Source organism: Colobus angolensis, unplaced genomic scaffold (genome assembly GCF_000951035.1).
Source record: "Colobus angolensis palliatus isolate OR3802 unplaced genomic scaffold, Cang.pa_1.0 Scaffold90, whole genome shotgun sequence".
In the NCBI taxonomy this organism is placed as follows: domain Eukaryota; kingdom Metazoa; phylum Chordata; class Mammalia; order Primates; family Cercopithecidae; genus Colobus; species Colobus angolensis.
Genome location: NW_012122932.1, coordinates 1,741,547 through 1,759,786, shown reverse-complemented (window position 1 = coordinate 1,759,786; position 18,240 = coordinate 1,741,547). Strand labels below are relative to the sequence as shown.

Sequence of the window (18,240 nt, the reverse complement as noted above, 5' to 3'; positions counted from 1 at the left end):
TATGAACAGACACTTTTCAAAATAAGACATAATATGGCCAACAAACAGATGAAGAAAAGCTCATCATCACTGGTCATTAGAGAAATGCAAATTAAAACCACAAAGAGATACCATCTCACACCAGTTAGAATGGCGATCATTAAAAAGTCAGGAAACAACAGATGCTGGAGAGGATGTGGAGAAATAGGAATGATTTTACACCATTGGTGGGAGTGTAAATTAGTTCAACCTTTGTGGAAGACAGTGTGGCGATTCCTCCAGGATCTAGAACTAGAAATACCATTTGACATGGCAATCTCATTACTGGATTTATAACCCAAAGGATTATAAATTATAAACCCATTACTGGATGTATAACCCAAAGGATTATAAATCATTCTACTATAAATACACACGCACATGTATGTTTATTGCAGCACTATTCACAATAGCAAAAACTTGGAACCAACCCAAATGCCCATCAATGTTAGACTGGATAAAGAAAATGTGGCACAGGGCCAGGCGCAGTGGCTCATGCCTGTAATCCCAGCACCTTGGGAGGCCGAGCTGGGTGGATCACAAGGTCAGGAGATTGAGACCATCCTGGCTAACATGGTGAACCCCGTCTCTACTAAAAATACAAAAAATTAGCCAGACGAGGTGGCGAGCACCTGTAGTCCAAGCTACTTGGGAGGCTGAGGCAGGAGAATGCCGTGAACCCGGCAGGCAGAACTTGCAGTGAGCTGAGATTGCGCCACTGCATTCCAGCCTGGGCAACAGAACAAGACTCTGTCTCAAAAAAAAAAAAAAAAAAAAATGTGGCACATACACACCATGGAATACTCTGCCGCCATAAAAAACAATGAGTTCATATCCTTTGCAGGGACATGGATGAAGTTGGAAACTATCATTCTCAGCAAACTAACAGAGGAAAAGAAAAGCAAACACCGCATGTTCTCACTCTTAAGTGGGAGTTGAACAATGAGAACATACAGGCACAGGTTGGGGAACATCACACACCAGGGCCTGTCGGGGGTTGGGGAGCAAGGGGAGGGAGAGCATTAGGAAAAATACCTAATGTAGATGATGGGTTGATGGGTGCGGCAAACCACCATGGCACACGTATACCTATATAACAAACCTGCACGTTCTGTGTATGTATCCCAGAATTGAAAGTATAATAATAATAATAATAAAGTCTGGAACACCAGGAACATTCTGCTGAGGGAAAGAGCAAGGATGCCAAATAGGTTTTTCTCTGGAATTCCAATCAGATTGACTGAAAGTAGCTACCTGAATCCCTGTATGTAAAACGATATTGCTGTTTTATAATAGCTTCCATAGGCACACAAGAAGAAAATAGCAAACTATCTGCCCTTCCTGCAACAATGGTTAGAATTTGGTTCATCCCAGATTGCTTCTATAATTATCTGTATATGTAAGGTTAAAGGGAGTTGGTAGGCTCAAGTAGCCAGACCACCAGGCATCCAGATTTCTATATAGGGTGGGTCTTCAGGTACTCATTTGACCTTAGGTAAATAACTTGACTTCCTCTGTCTAAGCCATATCTCTAAAACAGGGATGATAACACTTGCCCTTTCCTCCTCCCTTGGGTTCCATGAGGAACAAATGAGATCACTTATGTGAAAAAGGAAACACTAAAAAGTATAAGTCAAATTCTAAAAGTGTAATTTTAAAAATTCCGACCCAAAGTATACGTTCTCTACAAAATTTTAAATTTGAATTTCTCACATTTCAGAAGGGGCTATTTAGTTCTGCGGGATTGAATGAGGCAACAATAATGTACAATAAATTTCCCGGTGATTGGCAGGAAGCCCCACAGAAGGTGGGGTTTGCTTTCAGCTTCCGTGTTTGTCAAAGACCACACTTAATATCTTCCATTTTCCGCACTTTTGAATGGCCAGTGATTAGCTATCTCTCTGCTAATTCATAAGCTACCCTAGGGCTGGCTCAAGGAAAAAGTCAAAGTTAAGGCTATTCTGCCCCCAAAACTTGACGATACCCATTCAGTTCCTGTCCAGCTGAGGTTTAAAAACGAAAAAACAAAAAGGGGAGAAAAAAAATCTATCAATGTCATCACCCTAGCCATTCCCTAAATAAAACCCTCAAAAATTTTCGAAGAAGGGAGATTAAGATCATGTTCATTGTTGGAATTCAATGTAAACTTTTTCACAATTCTTTTGCTCAGTACACTTTACAGGTCTGAATTTCCTAAACTTTTATGTGAATGGGGTAATAACCTTACTTCAAAGAAAATAAGGATCAACAATATGCAGTGTATTTATCAACACTGCATATTTCACATATGGTAGCAAATTCAACCACTTCAAAAACAATCCAGTTGACTTCTAATTAGATATTTGACTAGAGATGAGGTTTATGATTCACCTTCTACTTACTGGACTTCAGTTCTCCTCACCCTTAAGTCTAGTAAAAAGGCTAAAGATCCTTTATGCTAGAGATACTCTTCATTCTTCCCTTGTGGTACTTGAACACCCACTCAGGGTACATGTAATATCCCTTCTTTATTGTTTATTTCAATGCACACAGTTAGTATGAATCAGGTGGCAAGAACAAACCTAGCAAAATTGCTTCAGCTGTGTGCAGCACTTATCTAGAGCATAATATCTGTATGCAGCATATCTAGAGCACTTCCACTACCATGATGTCATCTGATTCTCATAATTACTCTATGAGACAGACACTACAGATGTTTTGATCCCCTTTTATACAGATAATAAAACAATGGCTCAAAGAAATTAAACAACTTGCCCAAAATTATGTAGCCAATTTATGGCAAATCAAAACCAGAGGTCAGGGTTTCTGACTCCAGATGGCATGATCTGCCCACCACACTGCAGGGATTAAGACTGTCATGACAGATTAAGTGATGGGCATCTCCTCATGCCCAGAGAGGTAGCTCTGATGTCTGATCTTCTCATGGGAATAATGGGAACGGGAATTTGCCCATTACTCTCCATTCTCGAACTTCTCCTGCTATAAGTTTACCTTCAAAGAATGAAAAAAAAGCAATAGTTTTTGCTTTTTGGAATAATAGACTAGCCACCAATACATGCCTCTTAGAGCCATACTCATAACTTGTTTATAGAATTTAGCCATAGTGAAGCAAGAACCTTATAAGCAGTAGCATTAAAGGAAATATGCAAATAACATTCACAATATGAGAATGCCAAACATAACCCTTGTTCACAGATGTGTCTAACAGTGTGTTCCTGGAGTATGATAATCAAGTAAAAGACTTACTCTGTAAAAGAAAACCACCAAGAAAATCAATTATTTTTTAAAAACTGACCTGACCCATGGCTTTTTATAGTTAGTATACAGTTAATTATATACCTGTGCTACACAAGCACTGTTTGTCCACCTAATTATCTGTGTCTCAAGTGAAAATTTTTGGCGAAGAGAAACAAATCAGATTCCATTTAACTTCCAGGAGTCAAATAAGAAGTCATCTATCTTGGAGGCATAAGAGCTGAACAACATCACGCATTTATTATCTGAAATGCCCATTGATGTAGAAGCAGTTCTTATACCAATAGCATGATCAGACGTCCCCACTTGCCCAGGGCAGACCCAGTTTTTACCCGTCCACCCAATGTAATTATTAACAATGTCCATTTATCTCTCTGAAATGTTGCACTGTGAGTAATTAAGTATATATTTAGCCTACAGATTAATATTCTCCCAGCTGTGCCTTAATCCTGAAGCCTATCATATTAACCAGAAAGATAGCACTGAGTGATTAAGTGTACGTTCTGATCATATTTTGTGTTTTTGAAATACCCTCTCGTGCATGAAAGATAGAGACCGTGATATGTAACAAAGTAGGATTCAGGCTAGCTAAGCTTTAGCCCTCACTGTGCCATAAAATTGTATGAAATTAAACTATTGATTTACTGCTCTGCGCTTATTTTTCTTAAATATAAAATTAGGAGCTTAGACCAATTGTTCGTAAAACCACCTCATGATTCTAAAATGTATGAATCAATGTTAGTTGAACACTGATACTGTCAGTAGCAACATAAAAGGTGTGGATTTTTTTAAACAAAGAGGTGCTTGATGTTCATATGTGAAGTGATTAGACTTGAGCGATGTGGAAAAGCTGAGGTTTTGTACTACCTGAATGGCACTACAGAAATTCAGATTTACATAATCTTCTTCTTTTTCTTCTGCAGTTTCTGTTTCTATTCTTGTTCTTCTCTCTTGCCTTTATTCTATGGCCTTGATGTCAAGGTGCCTCTTAAAGGTAAGATTCCATTTAATTCTCAAAATGTGGTTCTAAGAGGTATTTGATAAAAAGGATGTTACTTATAGTTACTATGCCTTTCTTTAGTTTTTTGTTTTGTTTTGTTTTGTTTTTTGAGACAGAGTCTTGTTCTGTCACCCAGGCTGGAATGCAGTGGTGCAATCAGATCATTCACTGGCAGCCTCAATCTCCCAGGCTCAAAGCAATCCTCCAACCTCAGCCTCCTGAGTAGCTGGGACTACAGGCATGTGTCACCATGCTCAGCTAATTTTTTGTTTGTTTTTAGTAGAGACAAGGTCTCACTTTGTTGCGCAGGGTAGCCTTGAACTTCAGAGCTCAAGCAATCCTCCTGCCTTAGCCTCTCAGAGTGTTGACCAAGCCATCAGGCCTGGTCTATGTTTTTTTAACTATGCTATATTTTTAAAAAACAAACACACTTGCTTTGGTTAGCATAAATGCCATAAATTGAGAAACAGATCCAGTCTCTTTGGGTGATTATTAGAAAAGTGAAGAAACTAAATTTTCTGGGAATCAAGAATTTGTTCCAGTTAACTGTATTACTTCAGGACGTCACAATGTTTGTGGATGTTAGTATTCCCATCATAATCTCCCATTATGCAGAAAGTTGCATCTGTATCTGCAAAGTGAAGAAATAATGACTTTATCTTTAGTGTTGCGTTCAGCTTGAAAATTCTGATTCTGCTAATCTAACAAGCTAATAATGACTGCTCTTTTTTTCACCCCTTGTCCCCGGTAGAGACTAGGGAGTTCATTAAAACTCAAGAAAGCAGGCTGAGTAAAATTGGATCTTGTTTTCAAATAAGTTATTCTTCAATGTTAATATAGAAAACAAAAAGGAGAGTTTTATAATTACTATTATCAAGTCCATGTCTCATGAATACATGCATAAATAATCTTAGTGATTCCCAGTGCTGAAAAATATAGATTTCTAAGCCCCACCTCAGACTTGCTGAACCAGATCACTGGAGATAGAGGTGAGATAGAGAGAAGGCGGGAGAGGTGAGAGCAAGGACTGGTCTGTATTTAACAAGCACGCTATGTAATTCTGATGGCCAGCCAAATAGGGAAACCACAAATCTCAATACCATTGTTAAGAAAGAGGAAGGGCCAGTGGCTATTCTAAATCCATTTATCACAGTTCATGTCAACTCTGATTTATCCTATTAAATTATATTAGCCTGAGATCTTTCCTGGACCTCAGGTGATTTAACATTTTCTACAGCAAGTTGGAAAATAGAAGAGAGGTACTTTCTCCCTCCATAGGTATGAGATCTGTTACCTGGATATGGAACACACAAGTAAAAGTGCTTTAGAATAACCTGATATAAGCAAAGAGTTAAGCAGATATGCTCAGAAAATGTATGAACTCGTAACTCACTCTCTGGCTATATTCTTTCTTCCAAAATATTTTCTTTTCAGACTGACCACTGTCCTTTGTCTGTCAAGAAAGGTGATAGCCTTGTAGGATGGAAAGAAGAGGATTGAGTCTCTTAAATTGAATGGGAATATCCAAATTGAAGTGGAAGGAGATTCTCTAGTAAAGGATCAAAATGACCAGAGTATCAGAAAACAAACAGCCTCCCCCCACCAAAAAAAAAAAAGAAAAAGAAACAGTAAATAAATTTTAAAAGTAGGGAAAATAAATTTCAGTAAGAGACAAGTAACACATGGTGGCGTAGAGAAGAAATATCAAACCTCATAAGTACTATGTAGAAAATGTGTAGGCTTCAGCATTAACATCAATGCTGGCCAAAGCTGATTATGTCCTGGGAGCTGTTCTAAGTAATAGATACATCTAATCCTTATGAAATCCCCTGTGGGATAGGTATTGCTTTTATTCCCAATTTGTAGTTGGAGAAACTACAGCATGTGACTTTCCCAAGACCATACAGCTACCAATTTGTACCCAGGCAGCCTCAGCCCAGAATCCACTTTTAACCACCAAACGGCCTCACAAATAAAAAAGGGCCTTTCTCCCATGTTTCAAGCAACGTTGGTTTTCATATGTATCCTCATCAGAAGCATCATTCGTTTGTGTTGTACTACTTAGCTATTGGCTTTTGAAATTACAGTGTGCTCATCTCTGTACCTTTTCCCATTTTGTGTAACTCCTTGAGGGATGTGCAAGATTTGATGTTTCTCCTCCAAAGTAGCACATAAATGACACTTAGCAATTGTCTGTTAAGTGAATGACTATAATGATAATTAATAATATAGCAAATGAATGTGACAGTGAATCTGGGCGATATAATATAATGCATATGCAGTAAAATGGCTGAGAGGTTAGAGGGCACAGCTTACAAGTCAGATATACTTTTAAGCTTGAGTCCTGCCATTTGCTAGTTGTGTGGTGATAGGCAGCTTATTTAATCCACTCAAGATTAGGTTTCCTATTCCACAGAATGGTTATAGTCATGTTACCTACAGCAGGATGTTATATTGAGAGAATGAAATGATGTTATGCATGTCAAAGGCATAACAGTGCCTGGAAAATCATTAATCAGTAACTCGTAGCTATTATTACATTTAAAGTTTAGCTACCACATTTACTGAATTCAAAACTATACTAAATTATACTAGTATTCTAATATACAAAATTACACTAAATTCAAAATTATAACCTCTAGTACTGCCAAGTAGTTTACAACCTAAACCCAAGCCAGTAGTTGCTTTTTCATCTCCTCTTCTCAGGGAATAATCTGGCTTTAAATAATATTAGGGAATAAAACATCACTGAAAACTGATTAATGCTACTCATGTCTCCAAAGTTGGCAAGAGAGAAATAGGAATAAGTAAGGGAAAAAGTGCTTGTTTATTGGTAGGTAGTGAAAGCTTACTGCAAATTACCATACTTTTTTTCCATACTAAATTAGTGATTTGTATTCTGTTCATAAACCCAAGACTAGCTTAAATTACAAAGTCCTCCTTAAAATGGAGTGACTCCTACTTCTTTTCTTTTAGTAATTGCCTAAGTCATTATTGTGAGTAATGATATACAAACCATTGAACGCTCTCTAGAAGGCACCCTTTCTGGACTCGGTGTTGGCTGACTAAATAACTGCATGGATTGTATTAGAACTTTTACTTTAAACAAGGGGACTCCAAGTAGTTCCAGAAGATATTATCTGGCTACGCATTCTGGTTTTCCAAAGGAATAGCATATCAATGTATTAGCTTTTTCCAGAGAGGTAACCAATAGCATAGATAGATAGATAGATAGATAGATAGACAGATAGATGAAAATGAGAGGGGCTTTATTAGGAGAATTCACTCACCTGGTTATGGTGGTGGAAAAGTCCCATGGTAAGCCATCTGCACACTGGAGAACCAGAGAAGTAACATGGCTCTCTTCAAATCAGAAACCCAAGAACCACTGGTGGCTCACGCCTGTAATCCCAGCACTTTGGGAGGCCAAGACTGGCAGATCACAAGGTCAGGAGTTCAAGACCAGCCTGGCCAATATGGTGAAACCCCGTCTCTACTAAAAATAAAAAAATTAGCCAGGCGTGGTGGCGGGCACCTGTAGTCCCAGCTACTGGGGAGGCTAAGGCAGGAGAATCACTTGAACCTGGGAGGTGGAGGTTGCAGTGAGCTGAGATCGCACCATTGCATTCCAGACTGGGCGACAGAATGAGACTCCATCTCAAAAAATAAAGAAAAAAAAAAAAAAGACCCAGGAACCAAGGAAGCCAGAGGTGTAACTCTCAGTCAAAGGCCAAAGGCTTGAGAGCCCCAGGAGGCTGCTGGTGCAGGTCCCAGAGTCCAAAGGACGAAGGACCTGGAGTTATCAGACATTCACTCCACCTTCATGGCTTCTCATCAGGCTCCAACTCCCAACACTGTTGCATTAGGGATTAAGTTTCTAACACATGCTTTGTGGGAAACACATTTAAGCCATAGCAACTACTCATTGTTTCATATTACATGGTTACACAGGGAGACAAAGGAAAGAAAAAAATGAGAGGAATACAAAAATTGCTATCATCAGATTAGTTGCTACACCCAGGTTGCAATGACCCATTGAAAATCCTCCTCTTCTGAGCAGGGATGAATTAATGAAGAACATGACAGCACCAGTTTTGCTCATTATGAAGTTGGGAGGACCAGAGAACAGGTGATCATGATTCTTTATCCACATACACTGGTCTAGCTCATTTTTACTGTCCCCCACTGAACAAATTTTACATGTGTTTGGGTATATATATATAATTTTTAATGATATTTCTCCAGTGTTAACCATACATTTTTTGAACTTGACAGCCCAATATTTTTACTTCCTGTCTAGTAACATAAAAAATGTTAAAAGGCACATAATACTGTTATTGTTCTAATGAAAAAACTTAAGAAAAATTAAATACTGCATTATTTGCTAAAATGTGCAAACATTTACTCAGGTAGCCTGGGGAAAACAAATGGCCACATGACCAGTCTCTATTATATTCATCATTTAAAGTATTAGTAGGATCAGCCAGGCGTGGGGGCTCACTCCTGTAATCCCAGCACTTTGGGAGTCTGAGGCAGGTGGATCACCTGAGGTCAGGAGTTCGAGACCAGCCTAGCCAACATGATGAAATCCCATCTCTACCAAAAAAAATACAAAAATAAGCCAGGTATGGTGGCCCATGCCTCTAATCTCAGCTACTTGGGAGGCTAAGGCAGGAGAATCACTTAGAACCTGGGAGGCAGAGGCTGCAGTGAGCCGAGATTGTACCACTACACTTCAGCCTGTGGGTGACAGAGTAAGACTCTGTCCCCCCCCCCCAAAAAAAAATAAACAAATAAAGTATTAGTAGGAAAATTTTACTCTTTAGTTTTTATATGGATAAGGAAAGCCTATAAGATGACTCATTGTATGCCAGTTAGTAATTCCTTTTTGTGTAAATGTATCCATTAGCTTTATCCAGTCATATGTAAATTGTTTCCCTATTCGTCTCACAAATTGTACTAATAAAGCATAGGGTAGGAGTTATGTTTTATTCATCTTTGTATTTTTAGTGTCTATAACAGTACCTTATCTATCCTAGGTGCAGAATAAATTTCAGATTGACAGATGGACTGAGAGGCAGATGGATGAATGAATAGCTTGGAAAATGAATATGAAAGCAGATTTGGGATATGTTAGATCAAAGCCATGAAGAGCATTGTCATATCTTACAAAGATAACTCATACTCGATTTGTTTTTTATATACCATTTGAAGACTACCTTAAAGAATGCATTGACAAAGGAAAGAGGACATAAACAAATATATTATCCCCTCCTCTGTAGCTGAAATAGCCCACTAACTGGGCTCAGTGCTTCCACTATAGACATTCTTATAACTCATTCTCCACACAGCAGTTAGAGTCAGCTTTTAGAAAGGCAAACCTTACCTTGACCCCCTCCTAGGAAAACATCACTATTAGGATCAAGTTCCTTCAACCAATCTACTGATAACAAGTTTAAAAAAAAAAAAAAAAAGATCAAATTTGAATTTTTTAACTTGGCCAACAAAACCCTGCATGGTCTAACCATGCGGGCAATCTCCCAGGCTTCCTGTTGCTCCAGTTTCTGTTAATGAACCACATGCCTTCCTGCCTTCCACAGGGTTTGCCCAAGCTGTCTTGGCACACAGAATGCTTCCCTTCTGCTTTAACTAGTAAACACCTACTACTCACCTATCCTTCGGATCTCAATTCAGTTGTGATTCCCACAAGGACATCTTTCTCAACTTCCTTTCTGAACAAATTTTCCATACACTGGGGAAATATATATATATTTTTTAATTAATGTCTCTCTTTCTCATTGTAAATAAGCTTTGTGAGGATAACGACCATACAATTTTGTTCAGCTTTGTATACCAAATACCTAGCACATAATCAACGGTATCTAGCATGTAGTCAACAATCAATAAATACTTTTAAAATAATATTAATGATATTTCAATAAGGAAGAAGGAGACGATATCTTGCTTGACAGTTCAAAAAGTACATTTATATTTATCATTTTATGTAATACTTACAACAATCCTGCATAATAGAGACTATTATAACTCTCTGTGTTAGTCTATTTGTGCTATTATAGCAAAATACCTGAGACTAGGTAATTTATAAGTAATAGTAATGTATTTCTCACCATTCTGGAGGCTGGAAGTTGAAGATCAAGGCACCAGCAGGTTTGATGTCTGGTGATGGCCTGGTCTCTACTTCCAAGATGGCGCCTTGTTGTTGCATCCCCTGGAGAGGGCAAAGCTGTGTCACAGGACAGAAGGGACAGAGGGGCAAAAGAGCCTAAGTTAGTTCTCTCCAGCTCTTTCATAAGGCACTAATCCCTCATCCATTCTGAACTCATGGCCTAATAATCTCCTAAAAGCCTCACCTGTTAATACTCTTGCACTGGGGATTAAGTTTCAACACGAATTTTGGAGGGGACACAACATTCAAAATATAGCGCTCTCCAAACATTAATTTCCTAATATGAAAAAACTGGCAAGTAATAGCACCCACTGTTTTTCTGAGGATTGAGTAATATTATACAGGTAAAGCAATTAGTTTAGTAGTTGGCACATAGAAAGGCTCATTGAAGGTCAAGTTTGTAGACATACCAAGCATTCTGTCTTGAATCATGCCTTTCAAGATGTGCTTCCATCTTCCTGGACCACATTTCCCACATCATGATTAAATGGTTGATACCCATTCATCCTTCCCACCTCAGTGGAAAATCAGGGAATTCTTCCCTGATCCTCCAGCTTCAGTTACATTTCATGCAGTATTATTATGTCTTTCCTACCAGGATTTTTATGGACCAATTATTTCATAATCTTCAGTCTCAGTGTCCTCATCTGTATTGTGGAGGTAATAACAATAGCTACCATTTATTGACTATTTTATGATAAATTGCGTATAAAGGGTGAGGAGTGGAAGGTGTCAGAGATGGCCCTTGTGTTCCTGGAGGGTGTAGCTAGTTAAATGGTGGTGCCCTTACAGATGCCACAACCACCAGTCAGAAGTGACATCACCATACTCAATACTTGGAGTTTGTGGCATTAGCTGGGCACAGTGGCTCTGTAATCACAGCACTTTGGGAAGCTGAGGCAGGTGGATCACTTGAGCACAGGAGTTTAAGACCAACCTGGGAAACATGGCAAAACCCTATCTCTACAAAAATACAAAAACTAGCTGGGCATGGGGGCACGTACCTGTAGTAGCAGCTACTTGGGAGGCTGAAGTGCAAGGATGGCTTAAGTCCCAGAGGTTGATGCTGCAATGAGACAAGATTGCACCACTGCACTCCAGCCTAAGCAACAAAGCAAGACCCTGTATCAGAAAGAAAAAAAAAAAAATGAATTTGTAGCCTGCAGTAAAGTCTCCAAAATGATAGCGGCAATTGCTGTTTTCCACAGATGAGGAAACTAAAATGCAGCACTGTTAAGCAACCTGTTAAAAAGAACTCCTGTTATCCACTGGGTAACTGCAATAATTCAGAATGCTAATTTGAATAAATCTGGCTTTACTATAGAAATAATAGTTCCTTTTACAAGTACTTCTTAATTCATAGAAACTTAACATTCTAGGAGACTGCCTGGACTGCCTGTAAGTCCATTGGTTTCTGAAACCAACATGTGTTTACTTAAATGAGGGGCTATACCTCAGCTGTGATAGGTGGAAATGATGCATACATGCTTTGACACAATATATAGGATTTAATCTTTGATACACTATACATTGAAAGTTTGCAAGTAAAAGACTTTTTGTGTTTGTATATTCTATATTTAAAAACACACAAACAAAAATACATCCCTGAAGAATTTTTTATATATATACAAATCAACTCTCTTCTTTACCACAGAACAGGAGAATGTTATATTTGTAACTATTTATTTGGGGCTTCCATCCCAGTAGACTGTAAATATGATCTTGATCTGTTTTCTCAAATCATAGCTTTCTTCACTCAGGCTCTGTCTTATTTCCCTCTTTCATCTTTTAATTAAATAATAGGTGAGTCCCCCAACTTCTCAGTCACTTTCAAGCCTCAAAAGTCTTAACCCAGTTTAAAAGTTCAATTTCAGACTCTGTTTTATTCTCATTTCTTCCCTTATCCTACCTTAGGCATGAACCAAATACCTCCATGGAGCTGTAGTTCAGGGTCTGACTCTAAGAGATCTCTTCCTCTTCTCTTCCTCTTCAAGGCTCAGCTGTTCTGAAGAGCAGGGAGGAAGAAGAGGGAAAAGGATTATCCCTTTCAACTCCTTTGACAGTGATTGCAGATGTTTCTCTGGCTACTATTGTCCAACACTTGATATCTTTTCTATGAGAGGTGACCAAAGGCTGGCCATTCTGGGCAACATGTGTGTGAATTCTTCAGAAGGCTGTGCAGAGGATGCCCACTGCACTATTCCCAGTCTGGCCAAGGCCCAGCCTCTTCCACTGCCTCACTGGCTCCCATCGTTGGTGGTACAACCCACAGCTTTTTGCTGAGGAGGTACCTTTTTGATGAAGTATGGGACAAGGAGACAACTATGCTGTGGCCCCTGTCTCTGCACTGTCATTACTGTTCAGTTCTCTGCTCACATATAGGCAAGGGAAGATGAGAAACTCTATGTCTAAGTAATAGAAGGCAAGTGTGCCTCTGTGACTCCACCATCAATCTCTTTATGCCTCTTTGTACCTCCTCATTCCCTCAGTGTGATCTCTCCCCGACCACTGTACTTCCTTCACACAGGTTCTCCTCTGTGACTCTGTCACTCTTTCATCCCAGTCTAACCTTGTCTTGGGAGCAAAATGGCTCCGTAAATATGACTTCATGGCAGGAATTTCTTTGGATCTTTAAGTTGCCTCTGGTTGATAGACTAGAAGTATCCTTGGGGTACTAAGTGCCTCCTTTTCCTCCACTTTGGATTGTGGTTTTAACATTTAACTTTGGATTTAACATTTCTGGAGTAATGGTAAAGTCCTTCTACAGAATCAGTGTCCTTATTTTATAGATGAAGAGATTGAGGCTTAGAGAAGTTAAATAATTCATCTTTGGGCATACAGCAAGAAAATAGAAATCCCATTTTCTCTATCCATGTTGTTCAGACCCTAAAGGTCATTCTCTTAAGTAGCACATGAAAGCACATCCTCATAGCACATCTTCTGTGCTATTTCTGACTTTCATTGGAAGACAGCATTACGACCTAGACTTCTACACAAGTGAAAACTCAGACATATGGACTTACAGAGGAACAGGGCTAGGAGTCCTGGCTCGCGCATCCTCAGAGTAGCACCTTTTCAGGGACATCTCTGGGCCAACCGAGAAACCTGTGTGGAAGAATTCCCAGGGAGTTCTTCAGTCAGGACTTTAGGTGGAGACAACTTGCCAATGGCTACAATTTTGTTGGGGAGGAAATGTGACAAAGAATTAAGTCACTGAAGGGAATAGACAGGTCTGCTATTAAAAATAACATATTGCAGAAACAGTAGCTACTGGAGACTCCAAAAGTGGGAGGCAGAGAAGTGGCAGGGTTTGAAAAACTACCTATTGGGGACTATGTTCACTTTTGTGTGATGGGTTCAACAGAAGCCCAGACTTCTGCATCATGAAATATATCCATGTAACCAACCTGCACATTTACCTTCTAAATCTAAAATAAGTTTCAAAAATAAAATAACATCTTAAATGGATATGTTGGTGCATGATGATTCAATTTAACTTCTTAAGCTATCACCTTGGAAGGCCTTAGAGGAAAAGGCAGTAATGATAATAATATTTCAGGCAACTCACTCTGAGACAAACCATTAATAGTTTTATATGCATTGTGTTGCAACAACCTTTGAAATACAGACTTCTATTTTCTCACTTAAAATTAAAGTAACTGAGCTTAGAGATGTAACTTGCATAAGATCATACACATCAAAGCAGTGGTAAAGAATAAAAAATGTGTGTCTTTTTTTAAAGTTTGTTTTTTATGATTCATCTATTAATAAAAATGACATATAAATAATTTTTTTCCTCTGTTTTACAGAGTAACCGAAAACATGGATAAGATCCCAGAAAGACAAATGCTTCTAAACCTTCAAAGATGGCAAAATTGTTTACACCAGTGAGAGGGAGATCAAAAGCTAAGAACTACCCTGTAGCCAGGACTACAACTGTGTATTTTAAAGCCATTATTCAAGGTTTCTTACTTGACAGTTCCTACACAACTCTGTTGAAAATCTACAATATATGCTGCATTTAATGAAACATGTAAATGTCAAATCAGAAGAGAAGAACTATAAACATATATTGTGTAAAGAAAAAGTTCAGCAACGGAACCAGTTTCAGCAGATCAAGCAAAGATGTGTCTTGGGCATGGAACCAAAGTTACAATGAAACATTCAACCCCTGCTGTGCAGGGGGGTCATTTTAATGTAACACCACACCCCATGGAAACACTAGTCCTGATAATAAACATCATTTTAAAAGATCAAAACAAACAAACAAAAAAAACAAGGGTGGGTGGGGAGTGAAGCACGAGGAATACCTATGAAGAGCTATTTACAATAAAATGTTTCATTTGAAAAGTCTGGTTTCTTACTACAGGGATTTGCTTTTCTGTCTTTATGATTGTTTTAAACTCAGGAACAGAGACCTCCGCATCGTGAATGGGAAGAAAAACACTGTTGTTTTTTGTTTTTCTGCAAAAGGTGGAGCTTGTGGAATTCATTCCACAGACGACAGATGAGAAGTGGATCACAGTGACCATAACAAAACTGGTAACCAAGTCAAAGGACCTGGGCGAATGTAACATGCGAAATAAAAGCAGATTCGATGCTTCCTTGTCCTACTCTCACATCTGCATCCCTCCATCAACAACGGACTGATCTCATTCATATTGAAAACTAAGAAGATGATACTGTAAATCACATGCTCCCTGACGTAGTTCTGTTTAGAACGCCAACATCTATAGGGAACATGGGCCAGAGAGCATCTCTGAATCTTTCATTTCCAAAATACTGGTTTTCAAATGGCTGTTTAAAATTGCCTGCAAATGAATATGCTATCTATGATTTGGGCAAAAACACAACAGAATCAATGAGTAAATTTCTACCAAGAGTTGGGTTTGCCACAGAGATGTGAATATTAAACTAAACTATTATTTTTCAAAGAATCCTTATATGCCTGGAGCATTCTGACCTTTTCTTGTTTAGAGTGATAATATTTTTTCCCAGACAGATGACAGCAACAAGATAGCTCTACTTTTTTATATAGAAATAACATTATGTTACTGACAAGGTCATTTTCTACCAGAGACAATTAGAAGACTGGTACTTTTCCTAAGTTGTGTATTACTGAGTCTTGGATTCATCTCTGAGAGCAAATATATGTTCCTGAAAAACTAATTTTACACCTCATTTACTGTAGATAACAGAACAACCTCAATTTTTCAAATTTTCCAAGTTTTATTTATGGGGCTAGAATTCCCATGCATAGAGAATATGTGTAGGGAGCCAGAAACTCTTTCTATGAAACGCTATACAAATCTTTCCATATGTGGGTTCAGTATCATCCTTCAGTTTTAGCACTGGCATTTGCAAAGCCAGAACAATAACTGAAGAATGTACAATAAAAACTAGAATGCTGGGGTCCCACTTTTTGTTCTTACATTTACTGCTGACCCAGGTATCTTTGGCCCAGTCACTTAACCTCTCTGTGCCTCAGTTTCCTCATCTGCAAAATGGGGTTAAAATGCTTTTTCATAAAGTTTTATTTGCAATTTTAGAACAAGGGGTGCTTAAAGTAGCACAATGTGCTTTGTAATTATTACAAGTGCTGTATTATTTGACTTTCTTGTGTTGTTGACAAAAAGATTCCCTCATGTAATAAAATAGTGCTTCGGTTTGGTTAAATTTAAGCACTATAGCACTGAAGCTTGCTTATCAAGCTACTTGGGACATTATTAGCAATAAAAATTGAGAGATTCAAAACCAGGATCTTTAATAATCTATAGCAAACAGATCATCTCATGCTATTGAACAAGACAGAAGAGTTTGTCATTTATATGATAAGCATCTCCCAGCTCTCTTGATTGCATATGCATGCCATCATACAGAACTCCACTTTTATCACAGGAGAGCCAATCATCAAACAAAGACTTGGAGCAAACTGACAGTATCACATAATTAGCTTGACAATCTTTTATTCTGGAGGCAAGTCGGATGACATGTCCTACTGGGAAGATACAAAACAGACTATCCTACTGGATTCTTTGTTGTTGTTGTTGTTGTTGTTTTGTTTTTTGAGATGGAGTTTTGCTCTGTTGCCCAGGCTGGAGTGCATTGGCATGATCTTGGCTCACTGCAAGCTCTGCCTCCCAGGTTCAAGTATTCTCCTGCCTCAACCTCCCTAGTAGCTGGAATTACAGGTGAACACCACCACACCTGGCTAATTTTTGTATTTTTAGTAGAGACGAGGTTTCACTATATTGGTCAGGCTGGTCTCGAATTCCTGACCTCAAGCGATCTGCCTGCCTCAGCCTCCCCAAGTGCTAGGATTACAGACATGAGCCACCATGCCTGGCCTCCTGCTGGATTCTTTATTCAACTAGGTAGGTTCAAGATTAAATATGAGCCATAGGCTCATTAGGCAAAAAATGTGAAAGAGGGTGCCTCTACAATGTTGGTGACCCAACCCTAGCAAACTTGAGTCAGAAAACATGGAAGAGGATAAATTACTCTCACATATCTAAGACTTTTCCATTTCTCTTCATTTTCTGTTCCAGGGCCCATATGAGTAAATCTATATTCCATCTGCTCCAACACACACCTTCCTTCTCTTAATTTTGTTTTCCCACCCACCAAGAAATTTGTAAGTCAAAATTTATTTCCATGAACAAGCTATTTCTAAATGAGTGGAAATCTTTGCAAATGTGATATGGTTTATATGCCTCATCAGCTTATGTGTTGTAAATCATATGAGAACAACAGCTAGGATGATTGTCCAAGCAGTTTTAGATGTGTTTCGGGTCACGCAAAAGAAGGTTTGTTTTTTCTTTCTTTTTGCTTAAGATCCAAGAGATTAGCAAATTTCTCTAGACTATAGGCTGAACTGTAAGTTTTACCAAGTCTTGCTCATAAGCCTCAAAATTAATATATCCTTAAATAAAGTCTAAATATTTCAATAGATACATCTCTCTATTATCCATTTTCACAATTATAAAAGCATCAGCAAAATTGTGGATGTATGTTCCAATCACTCATGGGTCCATGGAAATGGACCACGTTTAAATGAATACTTCCCTTGGATAGGATGTTCAGCAATAGCAAAAATAAATAATAATAAATAGAAATAAATAAAGTTATCAGTAACAGTGAAATTTCCTGTGGCTCCACTTCTGCATCTGTACTATCTAAATGCATTTGGCTAATTAGTGTGCAGCAGTCAGAACAGCATTCTTCGGGGTTCATTAACTTAAATTTTCTTAATAAAATATTCATACCCTGGAAAATAAACATAACTGACTACTAAAGATAATTTGAGATAAATAAAAGCCCCAATTTAAATAGTTATTCAGGATAGAAAAATTTCATGAAAGGGGAAAAACATGGAGAGACTATCTTCGCCTATCATACTTAAAAAGCATCTATTACTAAATTGAATGTCAAACTTTTTTTTTAATGCCTCCCTACTTTTAGGAAATAGAATTTGCTGAAAAAAAATGACATCCCTTCTGACTTATGCCATATAAATTAAATTATTGCCAACAGTTAGTTTTTAGGGGTGGAATCTTGCTTAAATATATATATATATATATTTTTTTTTTTTTTGCCCACAAATAACTGCTCATAAAGGTCGTATGTGTCTTCCCAAGTCAATAAGGTAGAGCTGATATAGAAGGCCCAGGTTATCACTTAGGTAGAGAGGAAACGTGTTCTCCACTAGTAATAGGAGAAATAAAGTTTGCCATATATTTTTTGCTACAGTATTTTATTTCAACTTTGCTTTAAATTTTAA

At 38.2% G+C, this 18,240-nt stretch overlaps 1 protein-coding gene across 4 annotated transcripts in view; it reads left to right on the top strand.

Moving 5' to 3' along the window:
• The window catches only part of JAKMIP2 (janus kinase and microtubule interacting protein 2), a 195,731-nt gene extending 178,320 nt beyond the window's left edge, over positions 1-17,411 (top strand). For 3 of the 4 annotated variants that reach the window (XM_011931503.1, XM_011931502.1, XM_011931500.1), the window contains 2 exons: positions 4,197-4,267; positions 14,270-17,411. In XM_011931503.1, coding sequence (XP_011786893.1) covers positions 4,197-4,247 — 51 coding nt within the window. In that variant the 3' untranslated portion in view covers positions 4,248-4,267; positions 14,270-17,411. The remainder of the gene's footprint in view (positions 1-4,196; positions 4,268-14,269) is intronic. The other variant, XM_011931501.1, reaches the window with a different exon arrangement.
• Positions 17,412-18,240: the final 829 nt, after the last annotated feature.